Source organism: Macaca thibetana, chromosome 14 (genome assembly GCF_024542745.1).
Source record: "Macaca thibetana thibetana isolate TM-01 chromosome 14, ASM2454274v1, whole genome shotgun sequence".
Classification (NCBI taxonomy): domain Eukaryota; kingdom Metazoa; phylum Chordata; class Mammalia; order Primates; family Cercopithecidae; genus Macaca; species Macaca thibetana.
In genome coordinates, this window is record NC_065591.1 from 69,388,759 (window position 1) to 69,405,564 (window position 16,806).

A 16,806-nucleotide genomic window follows, 5' to 3' on the forward strand; every position below is an offset into this window, starting at 1 on the left:
AACTCCAGAACCGAGAAAATAAATTTCTATTGTTTTAAGCCATTCAGTCTGTGGTATTTCGTTATGGATAGCCTGAACAGACTAATAGACTACATTAAGTTATATTATTTTGCCACATAGAATTTAAGCTTTATATCTGACATCACATTAATAATGATCAAAGGAAAATCATCAGTAAGTTAATCTACCTACTATAACTATACTGGGCTGGGTGCAGTGACTCATGCCTATAATCTTAACATGCTGGGAGATCGCAGGGAGGATTGCTGAGGCCAGGAGTCTGAGACCAGACAGGGCAATATAGTGAGACCCTGTCTCTACAAAAAATTTATAAAGTAGCCAGGCATGGTAGCACATGCCTGTAGACCCAGCTAGTCAGGAATCTGAGGCAGGAGGATCCCTTGAGCCCAGGAAATGGAGGTTACAGTGAGTTGTGATTGTGGCACTAGATTCCAGCCTGAGCAATAAGAGCAAGACCTTGACTCTAAAAATAAATAAATACAAAAAAACAAATATACTGACATACTTTACTTCAACAATTAGCAACTCTCCTTTTTCAGAAATAATTCTTGGTCTTTGTTTTTCTATTTTCTATTTTATTTTTTATTTTTATTGAGACAGAGTCTCGCTCTGTCGCCCAGGCTGGAGTGCTGTGGCCGGATCTCAGCTCACTGCAAGCTCCGCCTCCCGGGTTCCCGCCATTCTCCTGCCTCAGCCTCCCGAGTAGCTGGGACTACAGGCGCCTGCCACCTCGCCCGGCTATTTTTTTGTATTTCTTAGTAGAGACGGGGTTTCATCGTGTTAGCCAGGATGGTCTCGATCTCCTGACCTCGTGATCCGCCCGTCTCGGCCTCCCAAAGTGCTGGGATTACAGGCTTGAGCCACCGCGCCCGGCCGGTCTTTGTTTTTCTAAAATTGATAAAGACATGAACACAGTAAGTATCTTATTTTCATGTTAACTACACTGTAAGAAAAAAATATATAAGTCTAAGCACGTGAGACTAAGCCTGATTTTAGAGGGCACAAGAAAGGAGCATGGCAAAATGGAATATAAATCTCACATAAATAGAAACAACCATTACTCAGCTACAGAGTATTTTTGACATACAAAAATGATGATCCAAAGTTGACAACTTTTCTAATTTTCAATTTTAGATGTTGACAGCAACTTCATTTAAAAAATCAGTCATACGAAAACATACGTTCCCTCAAAAATTTGTACATTAACATTCACCACTGCATTATTTATACCAAAAAGTGGAAAAATCCAAATGTCCATCAAGTGAACAGATAAATAATATGTGGTATATCCATAAAAATAAATATTATTCATCCATAAAAAGGAATGAAGTACTGATACATGCTACAACATGTATGTTGTAATATTTAGCATATATTTTTAACATTATGGTAGTGTAATGTTAAAAACATTACGCTAAATGGAAATGTCAGACACACATGGCCACATGCTGTATGATTCTATTTTTATGGAATGCTACAAAGAGGCAAATCCATAAAGACAAAGTAGATTAATGGTTTACAGGGGATGAGGGTAGGGAGAAATGGCAAGTAACTTCTAAGTGGGTAGAGTTTCTTCGTGGGGTGCTAGAAATGTTCTAGAATTAGTGGTTATGGTTGCACAATGCTGTGAATATACTAAAATCACTAAAATGGTGAATTTTATCTTAGCTTTTTAAAAACAAAGCAGCACTGCGGAAACCAAAATAAACACGTTTTGGGGCCAAATGAGGTCTGTGAGCTGCCAATCTGTAAGTTCTATTCTTTATAATTCTCAAATGGTATCTTATCTGATCACCTGTAGGCAGAAGTGCATGACTACAAAAATTAACAAAAGGACAATCTTCTTTCAATTAGTAGAATTAAAAACTAAATGTTAGTTGAGCTTCCCTCAACTTTGTTTTTCCCCGGTAAAGTTTCTTTTTAACTTTTTGGTCCCTTCTAAATTAGAATACAGTGTCCAATGTAGAGAGAAACTATATATTAAATTCCATGGTGTTTTATATGCACAATACCTTCCAGGTAGTTTTTCACCTAAATTAAGACACTAGATCTTAAACTCCCATAAAAGGGTGTAAATGACACCAAACACTTACTTGGAAATCTACCATAGTCTGAGAATAACAACTCAAAAAGTATCTGAGAGCTTCAAGTCAGATGCCATGACTAGCCCTAATATAAGTGGGATACAAATAGTATAAATAAAGTTTCAGATGGTCCTTGAAGTATAACCAGACTTTCATGGGAGTTGGGGAGACAACATCTGAGGGAGAGAAACAGCATGCAGACACAGAAGGGAATGCCCAAGACATACAGAGAAAACAAAAGCATCTAAATGATCTGGAACCAGTACTCATATAAGAAAAAGCAGGAGCTATTGCTAGAAAGAGAGAGAGACCACCCTGAGATTCTGAATGTTAGTCTAGCAAATTTAGACTTTCAGAAGGCAATTCTAATTATCTTTGAAACAAAGTCAACTTAATTATTTAGTTGATGCCACCATTTTCCAGGCCACTTGCTGCCATTTTTCATTTTTTTGCCCACATTTACAGTTAATACATTTCTCCTTAGCACCCATACAAAAATTTAAAAACTTATCTTACTGAGTTAAGATACAAGGCATGGCAATTTAACTAATGACTAAAGAAAAATCTATTTTAGCTACCCGAATAAGAGTGGTTGTTTATTCCCTCTCCAGTGCCTATTTATTTTTATTTCTTGCTGCCCAATTTGCAAATATCCAACCATGCTTAATTTTTAACTTTCGTCACATTTTGCTTCAACACTCTATGTTAGACATTCCCCAGGACTGTTTCCAGCTTTTGACCTACTCCTTCCCACTTGGCCGTGATCCCCCAACATAGTCCAAGGGTAATGTTTGTTTACATACGAAAGGAATAAAAATGACAGAACAGAATCATATTTCTTTGGTCTTGCCATGGAATAGACTACAAGAACTACATCTGAGAGGACAAGGGTGAGAGGCAGGGTTTTGGGGGCTGAAATTGTATGTAAGTGCAGCATTAAAAGGGCACAGGGACTCTGGAGACAGACTGCCTAGTTTTGAATACCAGGTCTGCCATTAACAAGCTATTACTGAAATAACTCTTTATCTAATTTCCCTCATCTGAAAAAGGGAAGTAATAATATTATACTACTAAACAGGGTTTGTTGTGAAAATGATCTGACAATACAGGCAAAGCATTTAGAACAGTATTGGCACATAGTAAATGGTTTATGTGTTACTATTTTATCTACTATAGTGTAAGCTTTATAAAAGCAAGGATTTTAGTCTTTCTTTATTAAACTATATGCCTAAAATCATGCTTAACACAGAGAAGGTGCACAGTAAGTATTCACTGAATGAATGAATGAACGCATTAATAAGAAACATTTTGTTGTTAGAGAAAGAGAAGCAGAAAAGCCTTATTTAAAAGAGAAGGTAGGCTCTGCGCAGTTGCTCACATCTGTAATCCTGAAATTTGGAGGGCTGAGGCAAGAGGATTGCTTGAAGTCAGGAGTTCGAGACCAGCCTGGGCAGCAAAGTGAGACCACGTCTTTACAAAATTAAAAATTAAAAAACATTAGCCAGGCATGGTGGCGCACACCCGTAGTCCCGGCCACGTGGGAGGCTGAGGCAGGAGGATCACTTGACCCCAGGAGTTTCAGATTGCCGCGTACTATTGATTGCACTACTGCACTCCAGCCCAGGTGACAGGGTGAGACTGTCTCTAAAATAAAAATAGAAGACAGAAAAACAAAGAGAACAAAATGTCCTGCTCCTCCTCTTCTACATTTTCAAGAGATGCCATCCCTCACAGACCATTTTCTCTTAGTTGTATTGAGAGGTATAACATCAGCATTCATTGAGAAATGTTTTCAGAAACAGGTGTATAACAGCCTTTGGTGTATTTGTTTCAGAAGTTAGGAGATGACCTTATTACTCAAAATGTGGGCCTCTAACCAGCAGTATCAGCATTACATAGGTCCTTGTTAAAACAGCCAATCAGCAGACAGCCAAGACTTACTTCACCAGATTCTGTATTTTAAAAAACTCCTGAGGTGAACACCACGCATATTAAAGTTTGAGAAGTACTACTCTAGACCACTTTAAGAGCACAGGCTATAGAAGGATCAGGCTTCAAATGTAGACTCTGATACTTTATTATGTATATGACCTGAGGCAACATTATAAATGTTCCAATTTCCTCATCTGTAAAATTAAAATAATAATAGTAGTTACCTCAAAGAGTTGCTATGAGGATTAAATGAAAATCCATATGCAGCATTTGGTAGACTGCAAAGAAAACAGGATGTGCCCAATAAATGTTAGCTGTTATTGTTGAAATCCCCCATTATGTACTATAAGGCCCCACAAATAAACTTCTGCATTAACTATTAGGAAGAGCTTAACTAGAAAAACAGTATTTCTGTTTTTCTTTCTACTTTAAACTACATAATCAGTTTCCATTCAAGATCAGTGTCAATTTTGAGGTCTTGTATTAGAAATAATTGCCTCTTAAATTTCTATTATTCTGACCGTGGTTTCCAATTCACATTTTCTCTGGCTTTGATTTTAATTGTGTATGGGAATAAGAAAATATGTGAATGAATGACCAAAATGAACAAATAATATTAAGTTTAAACCTAGAACTAATCCCTGGAAAATACTACTAAAAAAAGAACAGAAATTCAATAGGAGTTTTAGACTACTTTAAAATTATTATGCATGGCTGGCCACAATGACTCATTCCCGTAATCCCAGCACTTTGGGAAGCCAAGGCAGGAGGGTCGCTTGAGGCCAAGTCAAGACCAGCCTGGGCAACAGAGCAAGACCCCATCTCTACAAAAAATAAAAAATGAAAACTAGCCGGGCCTGATGGCACACGCCTGTAGTCTTAGCTACTCAGGAGAGGCTGAGGGGCCGGGATCACTTGAGCCCAAGAGTTCTAAGCTGTAGTGAGCAATGACTGCACCACTGTACTTCAGCCTGGGCGACAGAGAGAGATCCTGTCTCAAAGGAAAAAAAAAAAAACTTTCCTAAAGTAGTCTGTAAGTTTAATTTTAACATATGAAAAAGAATTCTTCAAAGCAGAAATTGGGCTTAGAAATAAAACCACCACAGACATTTGAAATAAAACCACATAAGCAACGAAGGACGGTAATCAACATTTCAGCTAAAAAATGCTTAATATATAGGAACATTATTATATACTACACGGAAAGGCATAATTCCTTGTTTACAAGCAATGCTTGTAGATATAGAATGCTTTCTATAAATGGTTTCCTAAGAGCAGCAAATAAAGGAATAACACATTATTTTTAGGTGCTAATCAAAACTAGTAGAGGCAAACTAAAAGCAAAGAAAACATGGTAAGGAAAGCAAATTCCTTCCCTTGTCATTAAAAGGTTATCGATAACAAACATTAAGATGTTGGTCAAAATTTCAGTTGGCTTCTTTCCTTTTGGAGAGCTCAGGACTTGGCTCTGTCTTCCTAGAATGGTTAGAATTTGATCTGCCTAGTTAAGCAAATTAGAAAACTCAATCGAAATCAGGTTTAACAATGACAATTATCATAGACTTAAAGAGTTTTCAAAGCATAAAAAAAATTAACAACCCCCCAAAAAAACGGACAAAGAACTTGAATTAACATTTTTCCAAAGAAGATATACAAATGGTCAATAAATACTTGAAAAGATAGATGCTTAACATCACTTGCCAATAGGAACTAATAATTACAATGAGATGCTGCTATTAAAAAAAAACAGAAACAAGTGTTGGTGAGGATGGGAAGCAACTAGAGTCCCTGGATATTACTGGAAGGAATATAAAATGATGCAACTGCTGTGGAAAACAGTATGTGTTTCCTCAAAAAATTAAACACAGAATTACCACATATGATCCAGCAATTCCACTTCTGGATTAAAAGAAGGGAAAGCAGGGACTCAAGAGATATGTGTACACCCAGTTCATGGCAGCATTATTCACAATGTCCAAAAAGTGGAAGCAATTCAAGTGCCCACTGATGGATGAATTGATAAACAAAATGTGGTATATACATACAATGGACAATTATTCAATAATGTATTATTATTAAAGGAAGAAAATTCTGACATACACTACAACAGTGGTTCCCAACCTTTTGGCACCAGGGACCGGTTTCGTGGAAGACAATTTTTCTACAGGAGGTGGGCTGGGGGGATGGTTTTGGGATGAAACTGTTCCATCTCAGATCATCAGGCATTAGATTCTCATGAGGAGTGTGCAACCTAGATCCCTCGCATTAAGTGGTTCACAATAGGGTTTGTGCTCCCATGAGAATTTAATACTGCCATTGATCTGACAGGAGGTGGAGCTTGGGCAGTAATGCTCACTCAGGTGGTAATGCTTACTCGTCCCTGCTCACCTCCTGCTGTGCAGCCCAGTTCCTAACAGGTTACAGACTGGTAACAGTCCTTGGCCCGGGGGTTGGGGACCCCTGTAACATGGATGAACTTTGAAGACACTATGCTATATGAAATAAGCCTGTCACAAAAGTGCAAGCATTATATGATTTCTCAGATATGAATGATCAAATTCATAAGAGACAGATAGCAGAATGAGAGATGCTAGGGGCTAAGGGGAAGGAAAAATGCAGTTTAATGTTTAAAACATACAGAGTTTTAACTGAGAAAGATCAAAAAAGTTCTGGAGATGGATGGTGGTGATGAGTGCATCACAACAATATGAATGTACTTAATGCCACAGAACTGTATGGTTAAAAATGGTTAAAATGGTAAATTTTATGTTATATTTTACCACAATAAAAAAGTTCATTAAATGTCTTCACATTCCTTAGTAAAAAATACTATGTTTTGATGATTTGACCATTTTTTACTAAGATATCTTTAAATGTTCTATATAAAAGAGCAACATATTTGATGTTTTTGGCCTCATTTTCTTTAAATTAAGGAAAAATCAACCTCTTTTTATAAGAAGGTTCCCAATTCAAATTGAGATAGAAATTCAGAATTACATAGTTGGGAAGAGGAGTGGAAGAATATGGAAGAGATTACAAAACAAAGCAAAACAAAACACACAAAAAAAACCTTGTTTAGGTGTTTCTTCCTCTTTTTTAGTCTCCTCATCCTCTAAGCTGGGACTTTCCCGAGAAGAGTTGTCTTGTTGGCTAGAGTTTTTCAATAGTACAGGATCAATTTGTGCTTTCAGGAGTGCAAGAGTCTCAGCCAACTCGTTTCGATTTCTAAACAAGGAAAAAAATAAGACAGCATAAAAATCTTTTTCCTGCTCTAGAGAACTTTTTGAATAATACGGATAGAAATTAAAATAAAAAAGAAAAATACATTAAGAACATCAAAAACACAGGTACAGCTAGCCCTAATTAATCCTGAATTTTAAAAGCACTAAGAAAAACACATTAAAATATACTGTTCTTCAGAGAGGAATATTAGATTTTCCTCTCTACTGTTTGGAATGACAATGAATATCTCTTTGGTTGAAAAGAAAAGTGGAACAAAATTAAACAAAAATCAACATTCAATAACTTTAAAAGTAGTATGTAATCTCTAAGGAGATGAAATCAATGTAAAACTTGATTGCAAAAGCATTTTTTGTTTTGTTCTTGATTCATTTGGAAATAATTCTTTTCTACCTTCAGAGACAACAGCATTTGATATTGCTACATAATTAAGAACCAGAACTTTCTGAATAATTACAGCAAAACATCAGTTCCAATAACACAATTTAAAAACATAAAAAATTTTGGTAGCTGATTTTGTTAATAATGGTTTATAACTGATTCAACAATACCAGAAAATTCCAAATAAATAAGAGTCTAATGTATAAATTCTACTTAAAAAAAAAAAAGGCTGGAGTTCAGTGACCTGATCTTGGCTCAAGGTAACCTCAAATTCCTGGGCTTAAGACCCTCTACCTCAGCCTCCCAAGTAGCTAGGACTACAGTTGTACATCCCTATATCTGGCAAATAAAATCCTATATTTTTACTGGCAAAAACAAAGGTATGGTATGGTTAATTTAAATGCCACTTACAACTGAGAAAACTTACTTGGATATTTTTCTTGCTCAGACAAGCAGTGCATAACGCTGAAGATAAAGAGCGACTCTGGACTAAGAGTTAGGAAACTTAGTTCTAGATGTGCCACTAGGTTATTAATTAGCAACAAGATCCTCCCATTTGTGTTCTCAATGTGTGATGTAAATACCTCTAATTCAAAGTGAAAACTGTTAAGAAGAAATGACTCTTTTCCTTATCTGTCATGTCACACATATGCCTCCTACCCTCCTCTCCCTTTCCAATTCCATGCCAGCTAGATTCTACTGCTTTAGAGTAGGAACTCTGCATTCCAAAGAGCCCCTGGACAAGTCATATATCCTCATTAGGCCTCAGCTTTCTTATTTATAAAAGAATGGATTCTCTTGAGTATTACTAAATTGGTCTTCTGAAGAAAGCAGTAAAATTGCCACGGATAAAAATCAGAAATTAAAATGACAACAATTTATTATGCATGAGAATGAAACATACATGTTCATACATATTATATGAGCATATATAATACACAGTCTAGAATTTTAATTATCTAATATCAAAAGGTAAGACTAGATGTTTTGTCTTGTCTGGTCTTGCCTCCATTTTACAGAAAGGAAAATTAAGACTCAGAGACTTTATTTATTTTTGGCAAAGATCCAGTCCCCTAATTTCATTACAACCTTCTTCTAACTTAAGGATCTATGCTTTATTACTTCTCATATTCCATTCGGAATTCCATGTTAAAAAAAAAAGAAAAAGAGGATTCCATATACAACAAATGGCTCAATCTATTTGTTATTTCTCAAAGTCATGGTGGGAACTGAAGAGTATACTGAAGTTATACAACATACCAATTTTAAAAAGCTTCAAAACGTAAAAGAGCTAATATTGCTAGGAAAATCTATTTCAATTACTTCCACTACTTTTTTTTTTTTTTGAGATGGAGTTTCACTCTTGTCACCCAGGCTGGAGTGCAACGGCAGGATCTTGGCTCACTGCAACCTCCTCCTCCAGGGTTCAAGCGATTTTCCTGCCTCAGTCTCCCGAGTAGCTGGGATTACAGGCACCCATTACCACGCCTGGCTAATTTTTTTTGTATGTTTAGTAGAGATGGGGTTTCACCATGATGGTCAGGCTAGTCTCCAACTCCTAATCTCAGGTGATCTGCCTGCCTCAGCCTCCCAAACTGTTGGGATTACAGGCGTGAGTCACTGCACCCGGCCTACTTCCACTACTTTAAGCAAAAAGGGAATTTAGCAGTAAAATTTATTAAAGAACAACTCCCTAAAAGGCTTTTAATCTGCTTAATGTGTTTAAACACAAGCCTAAGGTAGTGGTTATTATATGAAAACAGAAAATTACCCATCTTTGGGTTTTTCCTATTTTGAATAATGAAAAAAATCCTAAATCTGAGTTAGAGGAAATTTTTATGAATTCCTTCAAATCACAACCAAATTTCTTTTTTTTCCTTTTTTTTTTTTTGTTTGAGACAGAGTCTCGTTTTGTCGCCCAGGCTGGAGTGCAGTGGCGCAATCTCGGCTCACCGCAAGCTCCGCCTCCCAGGTTCACGCCATTCTCCTGCCTCAGCCTCTGGAGTAGCTGGGACTACAGGCGCCCGCCACCACGCCCAGCTAATTTTTTTGTATTTTTTTAGTAGAGATGGGGTTTCAGTGTGTTAGCCAGGATGGTCTCCATCTCCTGATCTCGTGATCCACCTGCCTCAGCCTCCCAAAGTGTTGGGATTACAGGCGTGAGCCACTGCGCCCGGCCAATCACATCCAAATTTCTTAACACTATCTACAGAATCTTTTAGACTAAGGACCCTAACAACAATCCAGTTGTTTTGCTACCCCTCCCTCACTTGTTCTCTGTTCTCCATACCATTTCTTCTCTCAGGCATGTTAAATCAGACATATCCCTCCAAAATACCAGGCTTTCTTAGGATATCAGGTGACTGATTACACTTCTGCTCTCTTTGCCTGGAATGTGTTCCCCATGGCTAATTCCAATTACTCTCTCAAAGACAAGAATAGAATGAATAAACAAAATCTAGTATATCTACATATGGAAATACTATTCAGCCATAAAAAGGAATAAAGTTCTGATTTATATTACACGGATAAACCTTGTAAAGATTATTCTACTTGAAAGTGGTCACACATGGCTAGTGGTGGTTCCCAGCACTTTGGGAGGGCAAGGCAGGCGGATCACCTGAGGTCAGGAGTTCGAGACCAGCCTGACCAACATGGAGAAACCCCATCTCTACTGAAAATACAAAATTTTCCGGGTGTGGTGGCACATGCCTGTAATCCTAGCTACTTGGGAGGCTGAGGCAGGAGAATCCCTTGAACCTGGGAGACGGAGGTTGTGGTGAGCTGAGATCATGCCATTGTGCTCCAGCTTGGGCAACAAGAACGAAACTCCGTCTCAAAAAAAAGAAAAAAAAGAGAAAGAAAGAAAGTGGCTGCGCACAAAAAGTCACGTATCATATAATTCTATGTTTATAGAATGTTGAGAATAGTCAAATTATAGACACAGAAAGATTGGTGGTCGCTAAGGGCTAGGAAAAGGGAGACTGAAGAATAACTGCTAACGGGTACTGGGTTTTCTTTTTAGGGTGAGAAAAATATCCTGGTGTTAGATAGTGGTACCAGTTGCATAACTTGTAAAAAACAAAAACAAAAACAAAAAACTACTCAATTATATACATTTTACAAAAAAGAGATGGTGGCTTGGACAAGAATGTAGCTATGAAGGAGAACTGATCAAATTCTAGATACAATTACGCATGAAGAGCTGATTGGATTTGCTGTTAGGGTAGATGTGGAGTGAGAGAAAAAGCAAAGTTACAGATGTGCTCCAAGGTTTTGGGCCTTGGGGTTTACACTTGGTATAAAAGCACTCTCTGTAGTCCCACTCTGTTCCTGAAGAAGCACCTGATGGAATCTGGTATAAAGTCTCCATTTGCTAAAATTCTCTCATCATTAATAACCAAACACTACCACTTGGTTATATTTACATCTCTGCTTATCTTTTTCATTCCCAAAGAAATTCTATTGACATATTCCATAGGGTTGAGCCAGTGAAAGAATGTAGCTGCCATTAACTGAGATGAGATGCTCATATTAGGGTAGAAAGGTTCAAAGTTTAGTTTTGGGCAGACTGGTTACTGACTTTGACTTAACCAGATTCTAAACTGTTTCCTGTATGTACCTTAAGTTAATCTAGACTTCAGTGAAATGGAACACATCATCCTAACCATTATTATTGTGAAATATGATTTCTCCCAGCCTAGGAGTTGTTCAGAGTTTGAATTAGTGGTAGGTGCTAAACATTTCAGAAGCAATGAAGAAAAATAAATAAATAAATAACAAAAAGAAAGAGACCCTCCTGACCACCCGCCCCCCGCTGGCAAAAAAAAAAGTCAAGCATAGGTATTATCTTCTACCAAGTATGAGCCAAGTATCTGGTTCTTCCACAGCACCCTTGATAATCTCCATCACAGACTTTGTGACTGTATTACTTAAAATTTCCCTGTACCTTTCTTCCATAACAAGAACTCCTTAAGAAATCGGACCAGATCTTCACATCTACAGAGCACAGCACAGTATAAATATAACAAGTCTTTTGTAAATATTTAAAATATATGATTCCAGAATTGAGCAACAACATGCCAACTTTTTGGTATAAATTCCAAATTATTCAGTAGGCAAAAAAATAAAAAATAAAAAAAATTATGGAAGCCAAGAAAACTGAAGAGAAGCACTAATTAGTAATATCAATAGCAGTACTATTAATCTAAGATGTTAACATTAGTGAATGAGTACTGTGTTCCAAGTATTAATTATTCCAAGAGTTTTATATTAATTAGTTCATATAATTCCAATATAACCCAATTAAATAGGTATTAAATTATTCTCATTTTATGACTGAGGAAACTGAGGACACACAGAGAGGAATGGTAATTTGCCTAAGGTAAGTTAGTACAATTTAGCAAGACTGAATTTCGAATAGTCTGACTTTAGAGCCCATCTTAATCACTGTGCAATATTAGCAGGTTATATATATACGGTTTAGAAATGCATTCATACAGTTTGTAATTATGGGTACATGAAAACTGTATATACTATTTCAAATTCAGCTTTTTGAAAATGACTATCAAACCATTATCAGTTTTGAAAATATTTTTAATGAGGTATAATTCACATACTGTAAAATAAACATATTTTAAGCACTAAGTTCATCAGTTCTGACAAATGCATACATTGTGTAATCTAGACCACAATCAACATAAGGAATATCACTAGTCCCACAAAACTTCCCTCCTGTCCTTTCCTACTGAATTCCTTTTCCCCACCAAAGCAAGAAGAAATCAGTCTTGATTATGATAATCATAGATGATATGGTTTGGCTGTGTCCCTACCCAAATCTCATCTTGAATTGTAACTCCCACAATTCCCACGTGTTGTGGGAGGAACCCAGTGGGAGGTGACTGAATTATGGGGTGTGTCTTTCCTGTTCTGTTCTTGTGATAGTGAATGAGTCTCGAGATCTGATGGTTTTAAAAATGGGAGTTTCCTGCACAAGCTCTTTGTTTGCCTGCCGTCATTGATGTAAGACATGACTTGCTCCTCCTTGCCTTCTGCCATAATTTTGATGCCTCCCCAGCCATGTGGAACTATGAGTACAATTAAACCTCTTTCTTTTGTAAACTGTCCAGTCTTGCCTTTATCAGCAGCATGAAAAAGGACTAATACAGTAAACTGGTACTGGGAGTGGGGCATTGCTGAAAAGGTACCCAAAAATGTGGAAGCAGCTTAAAAAGTGGGTAAAAGGCAGAGGTTGGAACAGTTGGAGGGCTCAGAAGAAGATATGAAAATGTGGGAAAGTTTGGAACTTCCTAGAGACTAGTTGAATGGCTTTGACAAAAATGCTGACAGCAATATGAACAATAAGGTGCAGGCTGAGGTAGTCTCAGATGGAGATGAGGAACTTGTTCCCAAACTGGTGTAAGGGTGACTTTTATTATGTTTTAGCAGAGATTGGTGGCATTTTCCCCTGCCCTAGAGATTTGTGGAACTTTGAACATGAAGGAGATGATTTAGGGTATCTGGAGGAAGAAATTTCTAAGCAGCAAAGCATTCAAGAGGTGACCTGGGTGCTATTAAAGGCATTCAGTTTTATAAGGGAAGCAGAGCATGAAAGTTTGGAAAATTTGCAGCCTGGCAAGGTGATAGAAAAGAAATCCCATTTTCTGAGGAGAAATTCAAGCTGGCTGCAGAAATTTGCATAAGAAACAAGGAGCCAAATGTTATCCCCAAGACAATGGAGAAAATGTCTCCAGACATGTCAGAGGTCTTCATGGCAGCCCCTCCTATCACAGGCCTGGAGGCCTAGAAGGAAAGCATGGTTTCGTGGGTCAGGCCCAGGGTCCACGTGCTGCGTGCAGCCTAGGGACTTGGTGCCCTGCATCTCAGCCACTCCAGTCATGGCTGAAAGGGGCCAATGTAGAGCTCAGGCCATGGCTTCAGAGGGTGCAAGTCCCAAGCCTTGGCAGCTTCCATGTGGTGTTGAACCTGTGAATGCACAGAAGAACTGGAGTTTGGGAACCTCTGCCTAGATTTCAGAAGATGTATGGAAATGCCTAGATGCCCAGGCAGAAGTTTCCTGCAGGGGTGGGGCCTTCATGGAGAACCTCTGCTAGGGCAGTGTGGAAGGGAAATGTGGGGTCAGAGCCCCCACACAGAGTCCCTACTGGGGCACCACCTAGTGGAGCTGTGAGAAGAGGACCACTGCCCTCTAGACCCCAGAAGGGCAGATCCACTGACAGCTTGCACCGTGTGCCTGGAAAAGCCAGAGATACTCAATGCCAGCCCATGAAAACAGCCAGGAGGGAGGCTGTACAGGGGCGCAGCTGCCCAAGACCATGGAAACCCACCACTTGCATCAGCATGACCTGGATGTAAGACAGTCAAAAGAGATCATTTTGGAGTTTTAAGATTTGATTGCCCTGCTGGATTTCAGAACTGCATGGGGCCTGTAGCCCCTTTGTTTTGGCCAATTTCTTCCATTTGGAATGGCTGTGTTTACCCAATGCCTGTACTCCCACTGTATGTATCCAGGAAGCACTAACTTGCTTTTGATTTTACAGTCTCACAGGAAGAAGGGACTTGCCTTGTCTCAGATGAGATGCTGGATGTGGACTTCTGAGTTAATGCTGAAATGAGTCAATACTTTGGGGAACTGTTAGGAAGGCATGACTGGTTTTAAACTATGAGAATATGAGATTTAGGAGGGGCCAGGGGCAGAAAAATATGGTTTGGCTGTGTCCCCACCCAAATCTCATCTTAAATTGTAACTGCCACAATTCCCACGTGTTGTGGGAGGAATCCAGTGGAAGGTGATTGAATTAAGGGGGCAGGTTCATTTCCTGTGAGTGAATGAGTCTCACGAGATGTGATGGTTTTAAAAACAGGAGTTCCCTGCACAAGCTCTCTCTTTCTTTGCCTCCTGCTATCAATGAAAGGCATGACTTGCTCCTTCTTGCCGTCTGCCATAATTCTGAGGCCTGCCCAGTCACATGGAACTGTAAGTCCAATTAAACCTCTTTCTTTTGCAAATTGCCCAGTCTTGGCAGACTTGGGTATGTCTTTATCAGCAGCATGAAAATGGACTAACACAACAGATTATTAGCTTTATTAATTCTAGAACTTATCACAAATGGAATCAAACAGTATGTGCTTCTTTCATATACAAGGAATTTTGAGACAAATCTATACAGTTTCATAGATCACCCCTTTTTATTGCTTAGTAATAATTCATTGTATGAGTAATGTTAAGACTAAAGATGCTATGAACGTTCTTATACAAGGCTTTTTGTAAACATGCTTTCATTTCTCTAATATAAATACCCAGAAATGAAATTTATAGGTTATAGGATAACAGTTTGTTAACATTTGAAGAAACCACAAAACTGTTTCCCAAAGTGGTTGTATCATTTTACACATACAACAAGGTGTTAAGAGTTTCAGTTGGTGCATATCCTTGCTAACATTTGGTGCTGTAAGCCATTTTCGTTTTACTAATTCTAATAGAAGTAAGATAATACCTCATTGTGGTTTTAATTGGAAATTCTACAATGAATAATGATGCTAAGCACTTTTTCATATGAATACTGGCCATATGTATATATTCTTTATGAAGTAACTGCTCAACAGTCTGCATATAACTTTGTCTTCCTTTGTATATTCGATAGAAAAGTACTTTCTGTAGTCCCACTAAGATCCTGAAGAAGCTGTGATCGAATCTGGTCTAAGGTCTTTATTTGCTAAAATTCTCTAATCATTAATAACTAAACACTACCACCTTGTTATGTTTACAAATCTTTGCTTATCTTTTTTTTTTTTTTTTTGAGACACAGGGTCTCACTCTGTTGCCCAGGCTAGAATGCAGTGGTACAATCACAGCTCACTGCAGCCTCAAGCTCCTGGGCTCAAGTAACCCTCCCACCTCAGCCTCCCAAGTCACTGAGACTACAGGCAAGTGCCACCACACCTGGCTGATTTTTGTTATTTTTTGTAGAGACAGGGTTTTGTCTTGTTGCTTCAGCAGGTCTCAAACTGCTGGGTTCAAGCAAACTGCTCACCTCAGCCTCCCAAAGTGCTGAGGTTACAGGTGTGAGCCATTGTGCTGAGCCCATCTTTTTCATTCCTAAACAAATTCTATTAACATACCTCATGGGGTGAATAAAATCACTTATTACATCATATTTGATTAGACGTAAAATTGGGTTTTTTTTCTGTACTTTTATCTTCTTTCATTGAGGCCTAAACTAGAGATGATATAATACTTTTGTGGCAATTCTGTTTTAAACATTAACCGGAATAAGTAGAACACTGGCTGAAGCTTAAATATTTTTGCTATTGAAACCTGTTATAATACTAGGTTGAGCCATATGAAATCACCATTTTTACAGGTCAAAATGTTCAAATGTTAACAATTTCATATGGTTTCATGAAACTACTTTTATTGTTTTGTAAATCACATACTAAATCTTGTTTTAACTTAAAGTATAATTCTTTATATATGAGTTAATTGCTTCCTATCTATTCATCTAATATATATATTTATATTATTAATTTTGCAACTAGCAGAAATGGAAGTTGCTACATAACAGTATAAGTTTAAGACTGTGGTGATGTTATGGTATGAAATTTTCAGTAGATCAACTATGTAAAATGATCTCTTTTTGGTGGATTCTCATTTTTTTGTTTTTTTTTGTTTTTTTTGTTTTTTTGAGACGGAGTCTCGCTCTGTCACCCAGCCTGGAGTGCAGTGGCCAGATCTCGGCTCACTGCAAGCTCCGCCTCCCGGGTTTACGCCATTCTCCTGCCTCAGCCTCCCGAGTAGCTGGGACTACAGACGCTCGCCACCTCGCCCGGCTATTTTTTTGTATTTTTTTTACTAGAGACGGGGTTTCACCGGGTTAGCCAGGATGGTCTCGATCTCCTGACCTCGTGATCCGCCCGTCTTGGCCTCCCAAAGTGCTGGGATTACAGGCTTGAGCCACCGCGCCCGGCCTGGATTCTCATTTTTTTAAAAATTCCATTTGATTTTTAATTTACAAAAATCAGTTATATTTCTAAATTTATCAATCATTAAGAAGGCTGACTTACTGGCTTTAGAAAACAAGAACCCTAAAGACCAGATAATTTTTGTTATATAATGCTCTTTTAAGAA

The 16,806-nt window shown here is 38.0% G+C and overlaps 2 protein-coding genes across 3 annotated transcripts in view; both read right to left on the minus strand.

Moving 5' to 3' along the window:
- CLNS1A (chloride nucleotide-sensitive channel 1A) overlaps window positions 1-16,806 on the minus strand; it is an 820,929-nt gene that overhangs the window by 104,867 nt on the left and 699,256 nt on the right. The window lies entirely within an intron of this gene.
- RSF1 (remodeling and spacing factor 1) overlaps window positions 1-16,806 on the minus strand; it is a 157,996-nt gene that overhangs the window by 59,300 nt on the left and 81,890 nt on the right. For both annotated transcript variants that reach the window (XM_050757462.1, XM_050757461.1), the window contains exon 5: window positions 7,108-7,262. In XM_050757462.1, coding sequence (XP_050613419.1) covers window positions 7,108-7,262 — 155 coding nt within the window. The remainder of the gene's footprint in view (window positions 1-7,107; window positions 7,263-16,806) is intronic.